Source organism: Dermacentor albipictus, chromosome 1 (genome assembly GCF_038994185.2).
Source record: "Dermacentor albipictus isolate Rhodes 1998 colony chromosome 1, USDA_Dalb.pri_finalv2, whole genome shotgun sequence".
NCBI lineage: Eukaryota > Metazoa > Arthropoda > Arachnida > Ixodida > Ixodidae > Dermacentor > Dermacentor albipictus.
In genome coordinates, this window is record NC_091821.1 from 201,274,887 (window position 1) to 201,294,376 (window position 19,490).

Genomic DNA, 19,490 nt, shown 5'->3' on the forward strand with positions numbered 1-19,490 from the left:
CTTGATGCAACAACTGCAAAAATTTTGGCACTATCTCTCCAGGCCTGAAAGTTCTGTTATCCAGTTAGAAAAAGATGGTGAAGTTACTTACAACACACCCACAATCACAAATGCCTTCAACATGTATTTTCAATCTGTTTTAACATGCTCTACTGTACCTAGAGAGCAGGGAAGCGCTTAACGTCTCAACTAACAATGACACAAATAGAGTTCATGGAACCAGGAATTTTGAACCTGCTGCTGCAAATGGATGTTACAAAATCTCCAAGACCCAACAACATTTCTAATACGATCCAAATGCGTTATGTGGAACAAGTAACGCCTTTTATTTATGAAATTTTCACAGCATCTCTTCAAACCTCTACCCTACCAAAGGACTGGCTGCGTGCAACAATTATCCCTATCCATAAAGGTGAGAGCAAATTATGCGTAAACACCTACAGGCCCATTTCACTAACCAGCTGTTGCTGTAAGCACATAGGACATATTATCAACAAAGCTATTATGGCCAACCTTGAAGAAAACAACTAATTGTACTTCAAGCAACACACTTTTCCCAAAGGTGTTTCCACTGTGACGTAACTTCTAGAAATAACACACAAATTTGCGACTGTAATTAACTTTAGACGCAAGCTGGTGCAATATTCACCGACTTTTTGAAGGCATTTGGCAGGGCATTAGAAGTTGAAAAGCTTAGAGCCATCGGAATAGAAGAAAGTGATGCCATGAATGAACGCATGTTTCTAACCGCAGGCAGTATGTTAATGTAGGCGAGGCGGAATCTGAAAAGTTTGGAAGTCTTTTTGGCCGTTCCACAGGGTTCTGCGCTAGGTTCCATTTTATTTTTAATATACATAAATGAACAAATGTCATGCACCCCCCCCCCCCCCCCCCATGTTAAGCCAGGCAACACTAAAACATTCCGCAGATGACTGCGTCATATACACAGCAGTGCGAACATGGGCAACTCAATCAAAATTAAATTCATTTTTGCTTAATATCGCCACATGGTGCTAGGAATGGGGTGTGGATGCAAACTTAAGCGAGGCTTCTTGCATGTCGATAACACATACACAAAAAAAGCCATTAGACTTCCCTTATAACATCATGGGATCAATTGACCATGGGATCAGTTGATCATGGGATCAGCACAGGATAATAAGTAATTGGGAGTAATAATAACAAAGACATTAAAATGAGACACACACGTTAAAGACATGTGCCAAAAGGTGTTCAGACAGTTGGGCTTTCTTCATATAAAACTAGCAATGGCACCACCGCATGTTAAATTATCAAGTTACAAATCACTCGTGTGTCCAATCCTCAGATACTGCCATACACTCTGGAGTCCATATCAAGCTTATGTGACCAAACATTTATACCCCTGTCACACAGTAAATTCAATGCCATTTCCAATGAATGACATTTGTTACGGTTAATGTCATTATCACCGCACGCTGTCACACGGCGAGAACTAATGTCATTTGAAAATGACAACAGCGATGATAGTAAAAAAAAAAAGAGGCAAAAACAGCATCAAAACCACTTTTGTCCAATAATTATTTTCCAATATGATAAATTCCATTGGAATATATGATCCTTCCTTTCACATTGTGCTTTTGGATCAGTAACATTTTGACACTGCCAGCCAAGTTGAGTCAAGCCAAGCTGAAGAAGTCCACTACTTCTGCTGAAGAGGAATCAGAATGGCAGTTGCGTGTCCTCGTCGTTGTGATGTGTATGTGAGCTCTTAATACCCGCATCGTTGGGGCTTGCCATAGGAAAACACATGTGTGCATTTACGTCAAGTCAATCGAAGTGGCTGTGGCTGACGCTCCAGTGCAACAAACATGACCACCACAGCCAAAGCCACAGGGCCGTCGAGATACTGGATTGAGAGTAGCTTTCTCTATTTATACACTGAGATGCACTTAAATATCATTACAGTAATATTTAGATAATAAAATCGACAGCACAATAGTTATTTTTGGTTAAACAACAAAAAAGCATGTGCTGGTTGCAAAGCTGACCGGTAGGCTCCGAGTGTCGAATATACATATTCAGTTCCAAAACAAATGCGAATGAGTTTGGCAAACTCAATTGTTTGGAAATGTCATTTTCAACAAATGTCATTACCTTTTACCATGTGACAACAAACAAATGGCATTATGAGCGAATGTCATTCGTTGTAAACTACATTTGATCTTCCATGTGACAGGGGTACTAAGGGTAATCCAAAACAAGGCCCTTTGCTTTGTTTCTCCAGAAGTGAAAGTTTAACTGCACTGTGCAACCGCGCCGCCATACAGAATGTGGAAAGCCGCTGACGTATCGCATCTATGGAATTCTTAGAACGCCTTTATCACAACATAGCTGTCAACAAAAATGACTACATCAAACCACCTTAACAACACTCGACGAGAATCAACCATTGAAAATGTATATGGCAGTTTTTATATAGCTGCGATACTTTCAAATATTCTTTTTTCCCGCCTACCATACAACTCTGGAACAAGCTACCACATGAGTGCATGGTCGTCTTAACCATGGATGCGTTCACAGCTAAACTTGAGTTGATTTCACAGTGTTGTCGCTCCCAAACTGTTTAAACAGCTAGTATCTGACCTTTCATTCACTGTGCAGATACCAATTTTCACGCTTTCATATGGGCGGAGTTGTGGTTGCTTCCTTCCCTGTGAATATATATGTCTGCGTATAATGAATACGTGTATATATGTATATCATTTTTTTTTCATTATTAATATGTCACTCATTCTCCCTGAAATGTTGCTGTGTCGACACTGCTAATGACGTTGGTGTTTAATGAATGTTTTATTTCATTTTTGTGCATACGTTTTGTTTCTACCTGTGTAACTTACCCATTCCTGTAGGAGCCTGAGAAGGCTAACAGTATGAAATATATAAATAAACGTGACATGCTCTATTGCTCATTTATGATGCGATAGTACTAAGGCGTTGTCTTCTAATGTGACACTTTTTCCCTGAGAAACGAGCACAGTGATACTGGATAAATGAAACTCGCTTAAACATAAATGCCGGATAAAACCTTGGTTGGCTGATGATGATGATGATATGTGGTGTTTAATGGCGCAAGGGCCAGGTTTGGCCAAAGAGCGCCATGACAAGTGGTGATGTTGACGATGTATTATGGAGATGTGATTTGGCTGTAAAGTGGCCTAAAAATTGTCGCTGTAAAGTGCGTAAAATCTACGTGCTATAAAATTATGGCGATGACTAATGACGAATACTCTAAACACTAAAATCCATCGTAGAATAATGATGCAAAATATAAAATATATAAGATGGTAAAATTACTTGGAGCACTGCTGCCTCGCCTGAGCCCTTGAACCACAAGGGCCTAGAGGCACGTGCTATTCAAAATAATGATCACAGCGGCATCCTCTGAAGAGAGGAAGCGCTACGAATGTGTGGGGCTAATAACATGCAATGCAACATCTTTCAAAAAGCCTAGGACGGCATTGGTGTCAAAGAGTGGTTCTGGACCAAGTAACATAACAGGATGAAGGGGGATCTGCTGCCGGTATGCTAAGAGAAAATGTTTCCTTCTTTCAGATTCGGCTTCCCGACACTCCAGTAGAACGTGGAGGACGGTCAGCCTCTCCCCGCATCGACCACAGGTTGGAGGCTCGTTTCCTGTGAGTAAAAAGTTATGTGTGCCAAAAGTGTGTCCTATTCTTAGACGGCAGAATAGGACATCTGTCCGGCGGGATTTTGTTACAGGAGGCCAGAAACCTAATTGTGGCTTTATTACATGCAGTTTATTATTTATTTCTTCGTCCCACATGCGTTGCCAGTAGTTTCGTAGTTTCCTTCTTAAAAAAGGCTTCAGGTCTGTGACAGGGACCGAAGCAGTAGAGTTAACTGCATGCAATGAGATTGATGTGGCCATCTGGTCGGCTAGAACGTTTCCCTCGATGCCCTTATGTCCAGGCACCCAGCATATGATCACATGTTGGTTAGATATATATGATTTGCACAGTGCGGAGTAAAGTTCAATAACTACTGGATTTTTATGATTACAGAAAGACATCAAGGCCTTCACAACACTGAGGGAGTCCGTATATATAATTGATTTCTGGAGTTGTGATTTAATTATATGCTTTACGGCCGACAGCAGTGCGTAGGCCTCAGCCGTAAAGATACTAGTTTCCGGGTGCAGTACGTCGGATTCCGAGAAGGATGGACCGACGGCTGCATAGGATACCCCGTCGCGTGACTTTGATGTGTCTGTGTAGAACTCCGTGCAGGAGTATTTGTGCTGGAGTTCCCGGAAATGCATCTTGATTTCAATCTCTGGAGCATGCTTTGTGACTTCCACGAACGATATATCACATTGTATGAGCTGCCACTCCCAAGGAGGTAGCAGCTTGGCTGGATGCGTTAGGCGAAGCTCGAGGAGTGGAACGTGCATTTCTTCGCTAAGCTCCCTCACACGCAGCGAGAAAGGCTGTCTTACGGACGGACGATTGCGAAAGAGTGTAGCACATGTCATGTCATTAATGGTATTATAACAGGGATGTTGGGAGTTTGAGTGGACTTTCAGAAAATATGTATGGCTAATGTATGTTCTCTGCAGAGGAAGTGACCACTCATTTGATTCTACATATAGACTTTGTATGGGACTCGTTCTGAAAGCGCCAGTGGCCAGTCGGATTCCTAGATGGTGGACCGGGTCTAGCATCCTTAGTGCGCTTGGGGCGGCAGAGTGGTAAATCACGGCGCCATAGTCTAGTCGTGATCGAATGAGGCTTTTATAGAGATTCATTAAGCACTTCCTGTCACTACCCCACGTAGTCTGGGATAAAAGCTTGATTATGTTCATTGTTTTTAGACACTTTTCTTTGAGATGTTTAATGTGGGGGACGAAGGTGAGTCTGTAGTCAAGTATGACACCTAGAAATTTGTGTTCTTTGTTTACAGGTATCTGTTGTCCATGCAGTTCTATGCAGGGATCTGGGATAAGTCTTCTCTTTCTTGTAAAAAGAACACAAGAGCTTTTGTTAGGATTGATCTTAAACCCATTCTTGTCTGCCCACATTGACACTTTGTTCAGGCCATGCTGTACCTGTCTCTCGCAGACTGCAAGGTTACAAGATTTGAAAGCTATTTGAATGTCGTCCACGTAGACAGAGTAAAAGATGGCGGGTGGTAGTGAAGCACGAAGCGTATTCATTTTCACGATAAATAGCGTGCAGCTGAGCACGCCTCCTTGGGGTACACCCGTTTCTTGCGTAAAAGGACGTGAGAGTGCATTGCCGACTTTTACCCAGAAGGTACGATTTGACAGATAGCTTTTTATTATATTAAACATATTACCGTGGATGCCCATTTCTGACAAGTCTCTTAAGATTCCGTAACGCCACGTCGTATCGTACGCCTTCTCCATATCGAGGAATATGGATAAGAAGAATTGTTTGTGTACAAATGCGTCCCGGATATTTGCTTCTACACGTACAAGGTGGTCAGTTGTGGAGCGCCCTTCTCGGAAGCCGCACTGATAAGGATCAAGCATTTTGCTCTGTTCAAGGAAAAAGATGAGTCGCCGATTTATGATTTTTTCAAACACCTTACAAATGCAACTTGTGAGGGCTATTGGGCGGTAACTTGCCACTGAGGAAGGGTCTTTTCCTTGTTTCAAAACAGGGACCACAATGGCTTCCTTCCACGCAATTGGAAGGTACCCTGCATCCCAGATGGTGTTGAAAAGTGTGAGTAGTGTAACTTGCGTATCCGGGTGTAAATTTTTGAGCATTTCATACATGATTCGATCCGATCCTGGTGCGGAGCTCTTGCATGCGCTCAAGGCAGCTCTCAATTCAGCAATACCAAAAGGACGGTTGTAAGGCTCATTCTCTCGACCTTTTCTTGTTAATGGCTTACGTTCTTCTGTTTGTTTGGATTTGAGAAAGGATTGTGTATAATTTGTTTCACTTGACACGCTCTCAAAATATTCCCCAAGTGAGTCTGCCTGGTCTTGCAGTGTATCGCCCTGTGTGTTTACCAGGGGGAGTGAATGTGTTTCCCGCCCTCTTATCCTATTAACTCTGTTCCAGGCTTCGGCCTCATCCTTAAAGGAGTTAATGCTCGATAAAAACTTGTGCCAGCTTTCTCTTCTGGCCTGCCGGCGGGTTCTCCTACCTTGGGATTTTATTTTTTTAAAGTTGACAAGATTCTCTGCGGTGGGAGAAGCTCGCAGCAACCCCCACGCCTTGTTCTGATTCTTACGGGCGGTCCGACATTCACTGTTCCACCACGGTACACGTGGTTTGCATGCCAAACCACTTACTTCGGATATGCATCTTGATGCGGCATCTATTATGAATGCTGTAAGATAATCCACAGCAGCATCAATTTCTAAGGAAGACAGGTCAGCCCATGAGATCCTAGAGAGAGTTCGAAATTTCTGCCAGTCGGCTGTGTCTATCTTCCACCTTGGAGCTTGTGGAGGATATTTGTTTTCTTTAGATGTTCTTATCAGTATGGGGAAGTGGTCGCTCCCGTAAGGATTGTTCATAACTTCCCATACGAGTTCAGGCAGTATACATGGGGAAACTAGGCTGAGGTCAATTGATGAAAATGTTCTGTTGGCGAGAGAATAATATGTGGGTGCCTTCTTATTCAGCAGGCATGCACCAGAAGAGAATAGGAACTGTTCAACAAGACGACCTCGCGCATCTATACGAGAGTCACCCCACAGGCTGTTGTGCGCATTGAAATCCCCAAGTACAACGTAAGGTTCTGGCAATTCATCTATGAAGGACTGAAATTCATGTTTGCTCAGTTTGTAGTGTGGGGGTATATAAATTGAGCAAATAGTGATAAGTTTGTTTAGCAGAACAGCTTGCACTGCCACTGCTTCAAGGGGCGTTCGTAGCTGTAAAGGTTGACATGCTATACTTTTATGGGTGAGAATCGCCACACCACCCGATGATGCGACGGCATCATCGCGATCTTTGCGAAAAGTTATGTACTGTCGGAGAAAGTTTGTGTGTTTGGATTTTAAGTGTGTTTCCTGTAAACACAGCACTTTTGGATTGTGTTGGTGGAGGATTTCCTGCACATCATCAAGGTTTCTAAGAAGACCTCGGACATTCCACTGAATTATTTGTGTATCCATTTTTAAAGTAAGTTGGTGCTGTGTGTACGGAAACTGAAAGATGTCTTAGATTACAGAGCTCTTTCGAGGCCCTGTAATCGGGGTTTTGCCCTTTCTGGAGCGTTCGAGGGAGCCTCGCCGCTCCTTAGGCGCTTGGCGCGCCGTGAGGAAAGGTGTAGTGTCCATTGCCTCGTGTGAGGCGCCGGACACGTGCTCTTGCGAGCGAGAAGTTACTAGAGAGGGTCCCGCCTTGGAGGGCAAGACCCCTGCGCCCACCAGCCCGGAGGTCGATGAGGCTCCCTGAGGGATTTGGCTGCGCCGGCTGTTGCCAGCGCAGGAAGGGGCCGGGGAGGCCGGGGCAACCTCGGCTGCGCCAACCTTCGGGGTCGATGATCCCTCATTCAGGGTTGACGGAGCAGCGCTAGCTGCAACCGCCGTGGGGGGGCGTAGCTGCCGACTCACTGCCTGTGGGTCGGACAGCCGCCGGAGGCCGTTGTGACGCTGCCCCCTGACGCGCCACTTCGGCAAAGCTTTTCTTTGGCAAGTATGCTACCCGCCTGCGTGCCTCTTTGAATGATATCTTTTCCTTTACTTTGATTGTGACTATGTCTTTCTCTTTTTTCCAGGACGGGCACGACCGCGAGTATGCGGCGTGCTCGCCTTCACAGTTTACACAATGGAGAGTGTTCACGCAAGCTTCAGAAGTATGTTCGTGTGCACTGCACTTCGCACAGGTTTGACGGCCTCGGCAGCTCTGCGAACTGTGACCGAAGCGTTGGCATTTGAAACATCTAAGCGGATTTGGCACATATGGCCTAACACGGAGCTTGATGTACCCGGCCTCTACAGACTCGGGCAGAATACTTGAGCCGAAAGTCAATATAAGGTGTTTGGTCTTGATTTCTTTGCTGTCACGCCTGATCTTAATTCTTTTAACATTGATAACGTTCTGGTCACTGAAGCCCTCCAAGAGTTCATCCTCCGTGAGCTCCAGCAAGTCATCGTCCGAGACAACACCGCGGCTTGTGTTCATGGTGCGGTGCGGGGTTACTGTTACTTGGGTCTCCCCAAATGACACAAGTTTCGGCAGCTTCTCATACTGCTTCTGATTTTGGAGCTCCAAAAGGAGATCGCCACTTGACATTCTCGACACCTTATATCCTGTACCGAAAACTTCGGTCAAAGACTTGGAAACAAGGAACGGTGAAATCGATCGCACTAGTTTGTCTGGCTTTTCTGAGTGAATGACGTGGAATCGAGGAAAGTTGTGGACTTGTCGTCCGAAAAATTGAAAGAGGTCTTCGGTGCGCCCTCGTTTCTGAGGGCGATCAGGAAGTTGGGGGAAAGAAGTTTCCATGAAAATGTATAAAAATTCGGCAACAGTGCCGACCACCCACCACGGAGCCCAACGAGGGGACGCGGCAGAGCTTGCATGCAAGTCTGCACGACGCCAGCCGTACGCCGCCACTATAACCAAATATGGTGTACCCAAGATTGGATAGCCACACAGGGTTAACCCTTGCCGCCAAGAAGAAGGAAGTAAATAGAAGAGAGAAGAAGACAGGAAAGATGTAAAGTGAGAGATAAAGACGAAGGTTTGAGAAGAGAGAGACAGGAAAAGGCGACTACCGATTTCCCCCGGGTGGGTCAGTCCGGGGGTGCCGTCTACGTGAAGCAGAGGCCAAAGAGGCGTGTTGCCTCCGCCGGGGGGCCTTAAAGGTCCGGGCACCCGGCATTGGCTCAACCCCCAGGATCCCCCTTTCCCCGGACACGGCTAAGCCGCGCACGGCTACACGCGGGAGGGTCCAACCCTCGTGTGCTCGGGTCCGTGGTGTCGCAACACACCAAACGCCTGCTTGCGCAGACGCCCCTGCGGGGTTGGTTGGCTGCCCATGGGCTCAATGTTTGCAAACTTTGGTGAAACGGAACCCATCTTTTAGTGAACTTCAGTTAAATGGAACCTTAAGCGGAACTACCACCTACATTATCGGCATATGAAACAGGAAAAATATGCCAAACATATCAAATGGTGATGCTATAACAAAAAAAAAGATCCAATCCATCAGGCAGTTTTGCAGGAAAGTTTATGCAAATTAAATACATCAAAGTTGAAACAGTGTTTCCACCATGAGGACCTCACTATAATGATCCTTGAGCATGAAGAGAACATTCCAGAGTAGGTAGAATCTTGCAGTCAAACTGCCACTACTGCTTCATTCACACTACCAGGAATGAGACCTGAGATGATGCCATTGTTATCAGCTTTGAAGAGACAGTTGAAAATATAATCGGTGCCGCTCGGGGCGAAGACAGAGTCTATTGATGAAGGCATAGGTATTACTGTTCCATTGCACGTTACTGTTCCGGACGTGACAGCAAGAGATTCAGTTGAAAGTCTGCATCACTATTTTGAATGCGAGGACTGTGCAGAGTAATTGGGAATTTTTTTGCACATGAACATAATGTTGCACTAAAGAAGCTACCAATACTAGAAGCAGATCATGGTAAAGTCATTTTTCACCACAGTAATATCCAAACACTCAGATGCTCTTCGAATAAAATGATTGTTGGTTATTGTGTCCTTCAGTTAAAGGAAACTTGAGACAAATGGACCACATTTTTCTGTCCCTTAGAGTTCCGTTTAAGCGGAGTGTACTGTATATGGGTTTCCTTCATAGCTTTGCGCTACTTTTGGTTCAGTAATTTTTTCTTAGAGTTTCAGATTGTGTGCATAAGAAAATTTACACAGATCCCACACAATGTGGGAATCTATGTTAACACTTCCCATATTTGGTTGTACAATGCACGAGATTAAATTTTTTAAGGATATTCAATTCATGTGTATTCCACTTGTGTATCGCCTGTCTAGTTGTTTATGTCAACAGTCGTGTTGTTGTAGCACTTAGCAACTTTGTGCACTTTGTGACTGTTGAAATACCACGACACAATTCCAGATGCACGTATTAAGTGATGCTTGAAATGTTACATCAAATGTTGATGTAGTGGCATCTGTTGATGAAGTATGACACATTTAATACTACAATGTTTTTGGTGGCATGACGTTCTTGCCTTGGTTGTTATGGCAGTGGTGAAAGCATGCTCCCATTGTTGTCTTGCTTAAAACTTTCGTTCTCACTATTTGTTTACTTCTAGTGGTGGTGCAACAATGTTTTTTAGCAGCAGCATGACAATGTTTATGCTGTTCAACTTCTTAAGCTGTTTGGGCTCACTTAAGGTTTGGGACCATCATTAGCAGACTAGTGCAGACTCTCCACACCCAGTGTATTGCAGTAGCACATGTAAAACCATCTGGAGTACAACATACAATATATGGGCCACCTTCTCTGCCTGTTGCTCAATGAGGATTAAGGATGCTTCATACTAGTACTGCTGAAATGTGAAGTTTCCAACCAAAATTATTTCAAACATTATTGAGTATTTACCCAAATACCTTTGATCTGTTATTCAAAAGGTCAGAACATTCCTTACAACATCAGGTTCAAGTACAGTACAGACCTTCCAGTACAAACTAGAATAATTAAATTGATTGGTTGATATTTACATAACTTAGTCAATTTTGATACCTTCATTTCATTGTTCCTCACTTTAACCTTATTTTGTTCTCCTTTAAGGCAAACATCCAAATTGCTATATACACTGTTGCTACATGCAACCTTTTCTTACCAGGAATCAATGAGTTGATGTCAATATCTTGGTCCAGCGGGCATTTCATTCCCTTGTAAATTACTTTTGACATACAGTCAGTGATCTTTTTCAACTCTTCGTGTTGCTTTCCTTCCTGCAATGAATTAGTCAATGATGAAAGGAACAGTTACTCATGCCCATGCAGGCTTAACACATTGAAGGCCTAATGTACTGCAAAACCATGGGTCTGATCCTGAGGTCAGAGTTGCTTACATATTTTAGGAAAAATAGAATAAATGGCGTAGCAGCAGATTCAAAGACCATTAATTCTGAGCATGTCAAAAGTACACTTAGCTATTTCTAGAGAGAACAATGCTAGCCTAAGCTAAGTGAGCAAACAGAAATAAAGTCAACTGATTTGGTTTGGCAAACTGCAGCGATGCTGCAACACTTTAATGGTACAGCATGCAAGTACCAGAACAATGCCTGTAGCAGATACTAGCATTACTAGAAACTACTGCTAGAACTACTAGGACTAACATCACTACAAAATTATTTCAACGAAGTACTGTATTCATAGCAAAACTACCTAGTTGCAAAGTAATTTTCCCGAGAAAAAAGAAAAAGAGTGTCACAATGTATTTATGTATGCATGTAATGTACAGCCTATCACAACAAAAGTAAAGGCAAGTCTGCTGTTGTAGGCAACGGCCAATTGACCTTTATTTTTCTGTGATAGGGCAGTGGTAGTGTCGAACTTTTAGGAAGGGCACTGAAAAATGTTTAAATTTTGGTGCAGGGTGTGCAATGCAGAGAAAAGCTTATTTTTTGTATCTGTGTACTTTTTGATATGGGGCTTCAGCAAGCTCCCTCAATATGAACCTGTGTGCATCTCACTCAAAAGCAAAACTGGCCTTTATCAAAGAAGACAGTATGGCTTAGAACATTAAAGGAGGAATGCAGACACTTCAGCATTTTTATCTATTAACTTGACATGCTACATGTAAAATACCAACTGTTAATATTACAAACTTAAAATCGCTTTCTTCTCCCCTTTTTTTTAAACGAGCAGTCAGCACACAATGTGCACTGGTAAATACTACCTCAAGTGTGTTAAACTCTGCCATCTTTATGCATTTAACAGCTTTTGCTTCAAAGGACCTTCCTAAAATTTCTGCAAGTCTGAAAAGCTATGCTTGAAGTCTAAAGAGTGGCAGTGAACTAGTCCACTGTCAAATGCAGCTGCATATTCCAGCTATCCAAATTGTTAAAGTAGGACAAAACACTATTAAGAAATGCAGTAATAATACTTGTTTTTATTTTCCAAGTACTAAGGCACACAGTAGGCATTAGGATATAGCAACCAATGATTTAGCATAAATGGTATGAATATGTGTTCCCCAGGGGTTTAAGGTCCATAACATAATTATCTCCTTTTTAAAAAAGATATAGAAAGTACAGGTGGCTTCCAGCAGCAAGATGTTCTGTTTTGAGTCCAGCTCCGCACAACAGGGGACGTGTTAATGTAATTTCGTAAAAGACGTACGACGAATCAATTTTTTTTCTAGAATGTAAACACCCGTCAAAATGCTTACCTTGAAGAAAACAGCCAGCACAGTCAACCCCTTGTCAGAACAAGCAGCTTCTGATGCCTTGCTATACATGTCGACATTGTAGTGCACCAGATGCAGCTGTGTGAAACAAACAAAGGGCTGTGCAATTAGAAAAAATCTGCCTGTAAGTGCTTATGTTATACTATTCGAAAAAATTCAACTGATTAAAGTATTTCTTTCATACTGCTAAAATACTTTGAACAATGTAACGGTGATATTCCTCTTGATATCTTCAATCGGCAGATCATGCTGCCCCATTTAAAGCACAGCCGCCCCCCCTCCACCCACCCACACACACACACACAAGGAGAACAAGCTGACAGGTGGAGACTCAATTCAAAGAAATATGCAGAAATGGGAGAGCTTTTCTGAAAGACAGGGTGTTTATTTGAGGAACAAGAAAAAGTGAACATAAGGGAACAAGTAAACACTCATATCGAGAAGAATACACTGAAAATCTTCGTACGTATTATTCGCGCAAAAGATGACGAGCTGATGAAATGTGCCTCACTCTAGGGAAGAAAGTAGGATGGAGAAGGGGGTGAGTGAATTTTACAAGGGTTGAAATAGCAGGCTTAAGTTGGTAGGCACCACAAATTCCTTGCTATACTCCTGGAACAAAGCAATTAAAACTTGGAGAATTGCACTAAGTGAAATTTTATGACTACATTACTTTGTTCTGCCTGAAAGTAGAATGCATACAGATAAAAAAGAAAAAAATCTACTTATTATAACATATAAATTTATAGAAGCCAGAAATACGATTGTTATCACTGTAAATAAACTGTATATCAGCCGAGATATACAAGTGTCCCTGCTAACTTTAGCCAGAGTTTAAAAATATGCGAATGCCACGTAGCTGGAAAGAACCAAGATAATGTTCGCCGTCGCTTGGAGATACTCAAATAATGTTTTTTTCATTCTACCTAATTACATAATTAGTCTTAATAAATTAACAAACTTCTCAAATATTATAATTAGATGAAAAGTGTCAATTAGAAAATTGTAGAGCGACATGAAAAACTCCCGATACAGCTTTCTCTTGCTCAATGTGTGCTACATAAGGTGTTTTTTCGAGCATGAAAGAAGCCTGTGAATACACGCAAAGTGCCACGAGTGGCCAGTCGGGTGGCAATTTTGCGTGCATTTTATGTACGTGATTTTCTAAGCTTTCCACAGACGTGCGCATGCACACACATGCACACACATGCATGCACATGCACGCACACTCTTCAAAGCTCTCCCATGTATTTTGGCTCCTGTATCCATTACCTATAGGTACTAACAATACCCAGAAAAACCATTAGACTCAAAAACCTTGTACTTTCTTTCAGTCATCTTAACGTTCTTTGACATTAATAGACCTAGAAGAAGCCGTTTCTCACTAGTTCAGTTGCCTCATCTAGGAGCTTTAATGTACTTCTAGGCTGTACATTCAAATCTGTAGCAGAAGTTTTTAGAATGTATGTAAATATGCGTTGTGCAGCACATATGCCGTATTTAATCAATTCTAACACACTTTATTTTTCCCGATAAATTCACTAAAATATGACATGCAGGTCTGAATAGAGTAGAAAACCAAAACTGCAATAAGAGGCGTTCAAATCCCACCCCCCCAACATCAATCGACAGCCACGCTCTGGCATACTGCGGGTGCCAGAAATTCTTGCAAGCTCTGGAAGATTGTAATCATAGGACGCCACCTATAGCTAGTGTCTGCACCTCCAGTGACCTCATAGTTTAAAATTTTCTTTTTCCAAGTGAAAACCAATCGCTGTCTTTCTCTCTTACCATGTATATTTGGTGAGGGAACAACCGAGGGAACTGCGTTTTGCTATAAGTATGAAAACCGAGGTGCAGATTACAATTGAGGGCATTTCATTTTTCTTTCCTGGCCATGAGAAATCAGGTGCATATTGCAATTGAGGGAACGTTTGAATCAAGTAAATACAGTCTGTCAATTTACCACGAGTGTTAACAGACAGACACCTACCTCGCCTGCATAGTGTTCTCCATCAATGGTGTGCTCACTGCCAGTCTCACTGCAGGTGCCCCAGTGACTGTGGAACTGCACCATCTGATAGTTGTGATGAAGAGGTCCTCCACGAAGGTCTGAAATTTAAAGCTATAATGTAAACTATACTGCACACGCTTGTACATAGAATATACTCACAAAGAAAGGCACACCAATAGATACCAAAAAGTCACTTACAGTGAATGGAATGCTGCTTGAGACAGAAACTACACAATGAAAGCAATAACAAAAGCAATAACTTCTGTGTACTTACTCAGTCTAAGTGGACTAATTGGTGTCTGATTTCCTGAAGTAGAAAAATGTTCGGTGCATAACAATGAGATGTAGTTACCTGTGTGTGAACAAAGAACTACAAAGAATATGAAGTGTGTGGTACTATAAGGAAAACACCCACTAGTCAAGTTGCTATTTCACCCAAATGAGCACACCTTATTTTGTACATGTAGGTCATAGCCTACAACAGTAAAGCATGAAGTACTCGCATGTATGCATAAGTGCAGACAAAAGCCACATACCATGGCAATTGTCAAAGAATCTAGATGCCCTGGAGCCACCTGGGCACGCAGTAGGAAATTCGTATGTTGTGGTCCTCTCACAAGACAGCGACAAACTCCTCAACAAGTTCTCTCAGAAAAACTTTTGATACACTGGAAGCTGTAAAGCATTCCAAAAAAGTGTTTTACAATAAGGATTTCTCAAACAGGCCGAATAATAATGGAGATAGCAAATAAAATGTTGCGAGAGAATGGTGCACGGATGCAAGCTCTTTCCTGCAGCAGAGACTGGTCAAGGCAATGGGAGCGACATATCCTTCTCGATTTCCTCTCATATTGAGGTCAAGAGCTCATATCACATATAGCTAGTGCATCATAAGCCCCATCTTTTATTTCTCTCGTTTGCTTGCTGTGTGGTGCATTTCTCATGGCAGTATTGCATTTTCTGTGTCTCATGGGAATACCCATGTTGTTTATGCTATTGCTGACTACTTGTGCACTGCACTATATCGTTACCTCTGATATTGCAGAAGGATTGTGATGTGATAGGTTGTCTCTGCAGGTGAGAAGACAGTTAGCACCTAGAAAAATGGCGCATGCAAACTTTCATTTGAATTTTTAGCTGTTTTTGATGTATACATAACCGCAATATTTTGCATACGTGGTCGTCACTATGTGATGCATGTGCCGGGCTTGTTTGTTTGCACTACCCAGACCTTGTGATGTGCCTTTTAACTGTCCTTTTGCCACTCTCGTGAACTGTCAACATCTTTTTCTGACAGTATGGCATATCGTACACTCCCTTGTATCCTTCATTCATTTTATCGTAGCCGAAGGTGAGGATTTGCATTAACACATTTGCATTAAGTAGTTGCAGAAATCAGAGACTGCTATACACTAAGTATACACAGTATAGAATAGTCGGGAATTGTCAACATTAGAATGCAAAGTGAATCTCTACAATTTATGTGTTAGTTTTACTTGCTTTATTCCAAAAACACTATTCTTGATGCTGTTGTTGATGCTGTTAAATTATTTCAATGGTACTTTACCTGTGTCTGGGTCGGTTTCAGTTCTGTTTTCACTGTTCCTGCCACAGTGCTCTTAATGTATTTGTGCATATCAAGACCAAGTGTCTTTGGTTGGGGGACCCAATCTTTGTCAAGCCTTCTTGTGGGCTTTTCGCCGGCTCCTCACCATCCTCTTGATGTAGCATAAATATATTTAGTTCAAATTATACCTATTATCTAAGCAGACTACCTATATAACATGTGTTAATGGCAAGAATGGTTGGTTTCATGACTAAATTATCTGCTTTCTTTCACTTTTTCCTATACTGTTTCTGTATATGCTCCCAAAGAGAACAGAGTTGCACATATGCTTTCCACGCACAGCTCAAAGCACTGCCATTCACAAATAACCATCACATGAAACACAAATAGTTGATGTGTTGTGTGTTGTGTTGGGTTTAATGGCGCATAAGCAGCTTAGGCTATCATGCGCCAAACGCAAGGTCAGATTTCTTTTTAAAAAGTTGGGTCACCTCAGCGGCGATCTTTGTCTAGGCAAGGACTCCAAGGATCCCAACAAACAAATAGTTGATTCAACATCCACAAAATCTATGATGCACTGGATTCAGTGCTACTGGCAACACCAGTACTTCCAGTTTGCTGTTTGTCGCATTTACTCATGCTGTGCACTTTTGTCTGTTTGCAACATTATTCTAGCTGTAGAATCATCGCCACCGCTCTCCTGTGCCAATCCAGAACTAAATATGCACTCTACTCATCACAGAAACATAAATATTTCTCTGAGGCCTTGCCTTGCCTGTGCTGAAATTCAGGACAGAGATGGCCATTAGGAGCATGCTTTATCTAACATTCTGCTTAACAAGGTACTTAGGTGCTCCACTGAAAATAGCCCAAAATACACCATAATATACAACATAAACAACAGGGAGACACAACCAAATGAGACCCCCCAGGATCCTCAAAGAACAAAGGGCAAAGGCACCATGTATTGGCAGGAAATCCCACGTGCCAAACTGCTTCTGTAGCTTAAGCTGTCTTCAAAATATAAATGCATAAGTTATGATAAATACTATTGTAGAAGTAACAGACTTGATCTGTGCAATCAAATAAGCATTATGTGTCCTATTAAAGTAGTAAAAATAGAGAACAAAGTGCTGCAGATTCTTGTAGCAACCCTTAGCCTGGCTCCTGCAGGCCCAAGAAGCAACTTTGTCATGTGGCAGTGAATATTAAGATGGCAGACTTCTGTGCAACTCTGCTCCTAATAGAGGCATATACAGGAACACTATTTAGTGCCTAATAATTTGCATGCGCAGTCTGTACAATTATTTTGCTACGTACCAGTGACCAGAAGGCAGAATCTTTCAACATATAATAAAGGTGAATTTGCAACATAGGTACTAGTGATACAGTGCCACATTTTGACATCAGTATGGAAAAGCATAACCAAAAAGCTTTCCTTTGTCTTCGTCCCAGTACGGTCCATTTGTAATAACACTGGGCAAGTTGGCAAGTCCAATTACCATACTCATACAACCCCAAGATGATTTTATGCCACATTAATGCTCAATGTAGTAGCCAGAGCCCATGACATAACTGGTTATCATTATAAGTGGCACCATTGCAAATGCAGTGCTGAAAATGACATGTGTCATTTCCTGCACAGGTCATTGACATGTGTGATGCATGAATGCACATTGTGAAAGTAGAAGCATTGCTGTGCGATTCAGTTGCTTTCACGTATAGACACAATGTTTGCCAAGCAAAGACCACACAGTCTTATTCATAACAGAACACAGAAAAAGAACCATCATCATCAAAAGTGGTGTTCCAGATCACGCAAGCATACCTGACAATCTGTGTCATCACTCTACTACGTAAGAACGCGCGAGGGGCAACGACATATCTTTAACAGCACAAGCCTCTGTGCTTGTTGCTAATGCTAGAAGTGTGTTTCACAAGCGCGAGCCACTTGACTCGCTCATCGATAGCTGTGATGCTGGTATTATTGCATTAATGGAAATGTGGCTACAACATCATGTGCAAGATTGTGAAATTTTTTACTTGTCTAGATTTTTTATCTTCTATTGCGACTGCACTGCTCGCCAAGGCGGAGGCATACTAGTCTCTATTTCAATGTTCCTGCAGTGTCATCACGTCCACATCCACTGTAACCTGGAAATTGTGCGAGCTTGCATTAATATTGGTCACTGTAAAATTACGATCGTTGTTTGCTACCGCACTCCCTCCTATCCATCCACTTTCACTACTGAGCTTCACGACGTGCTTAACAGACTTACTTCGCAGCCTCTTTCAAACCCCATCATATTAGTAGGGGATTTCAACTTTCTCGACATACGCTGGGCTATTGATCTTCCGAGCTGTTATCCATATTCTTCACGAAGTAATGACTTTCTTTATCTCTGCTTTTTATTTTCCCTAACACAATTAGTATTGGAACCAACTAGGATCTCAGTCAGCGCTGCTAAACTCCTTGACTTAATTTTATGCTCTCATTCTGACATAGTTACCAATGTCTCATGCTTACTGGGCTTAAAGGGCCCCTCACCAGGCCCCATTGCAAATTTTGGTTATACGCTGGAAGTTGTTACATGTCCTCTAGGGGAGAATTCTGCCGCAATTTTTTTAAAAATCGGTTCCTGAATAGCCGAGAGAAATATTTCAGTGTCGCGAACCCATGATTTCAGGAGGTGCACTAGACCACAAACATAGACGCTCTCTCCACTTGCCTTGTCTAGCCTCCAGAAGCGAAATTACTTCCCTGCGTTCTCCCATACCAGACCTCGAGGATCGCGTGATGCATATGTCACGGGCCCCGCCTTCATTTTTTTTTTTTTGCTCCTTGCTTTTATGTAGCGCAGTGCACTTCCACTGACGGTGTCGCGTACGAGCTGTTGTGATTGTCTCGTTTCCGAAGCACACGATTTTGAGCGCTATGCACGAGGGCACCTGACTATCAGTATAAGTCTGTGCTACACGAATACTGAGGCAGGCACAAGCGGATCACAAAGCATGATGCTGCGCTGGAACATGGTAGAAAATGACATAGTTTCAGTGTCTGTTCACACGACTGCATGACGTTCGACTTCAGACATTCAACTTGTGTGTTTTATTATTTCTCAAAGCTTGAATTCGACATATTACACAAATAACAGATGTTGGCTTGAATAATTCTCAAAGTCACGTGTCACTATGAGTGACCTCACCAAGTGAACACGTGTACGTAGGTGCACTAGCCCGTGTACGTCATCCTCTAGCTTGGAGCGCGGCGGCTCCAAGAAGGGATAACAGCGTTCGGTTTGAAATTTCAGATCTTTCCTACTCCGTGGCGTAAAGCGATGTAATACTTTGCAGACACAATCGTTATTGCGTATTGTATGCTCTGTGCTTGTCAGCTCAAAATGGCCAGACCTGGTGAGGGGCCCTTTAAGTGATCACCTGGGTCTTTCGTTCAACATATCGTCTCCTGTGTTAAAACCAGTTGTTGAAAAAAATAGTAATTTATCACTATGA

At 42.5% G+C, this 19,490-nt stretch overlaps 1 protein-coding gene across 9 annotated transcripts in view; it reads right to left on the reverse strand.

Moving 5' to 3' along the window:
• The window catches only part of LOC139054128 (carbonic anhydrase 1-like), a 129,794-nt gene that overhangs the window by 12,331 nt on the left and 97,973 nt on the right, over positions 1–19,490 (reverse strand). For 8 of the 9 annotated variants that reach the window (XM_070530726.1, XM_070530722.1, XM_070530727.1 and 5 more), the window contains 4 exons: positions 14,685–14,717; positions 14,390–14,508; positions 12,379–12,474; positions 10,823–10,937 (listed from right to left, as the gene is read on the reverse strand). In XM_070530726.1, the coding sequence (XP_070386827.1) occupies positions 10,823–10,937; positions 12,379–12,474; positions 14,390–14,508; positions 14,685–14,717 (363 nt within the window). The remainder of the gene's footprint in view (positions 1–10,822; positions 10,938–12,378; positions 12,475–14,389; positions 14,509–14,684; positions 14,718–19,490) is intronic. The other variant, XM_070530725.1, reaches the window with a different exon arrangement.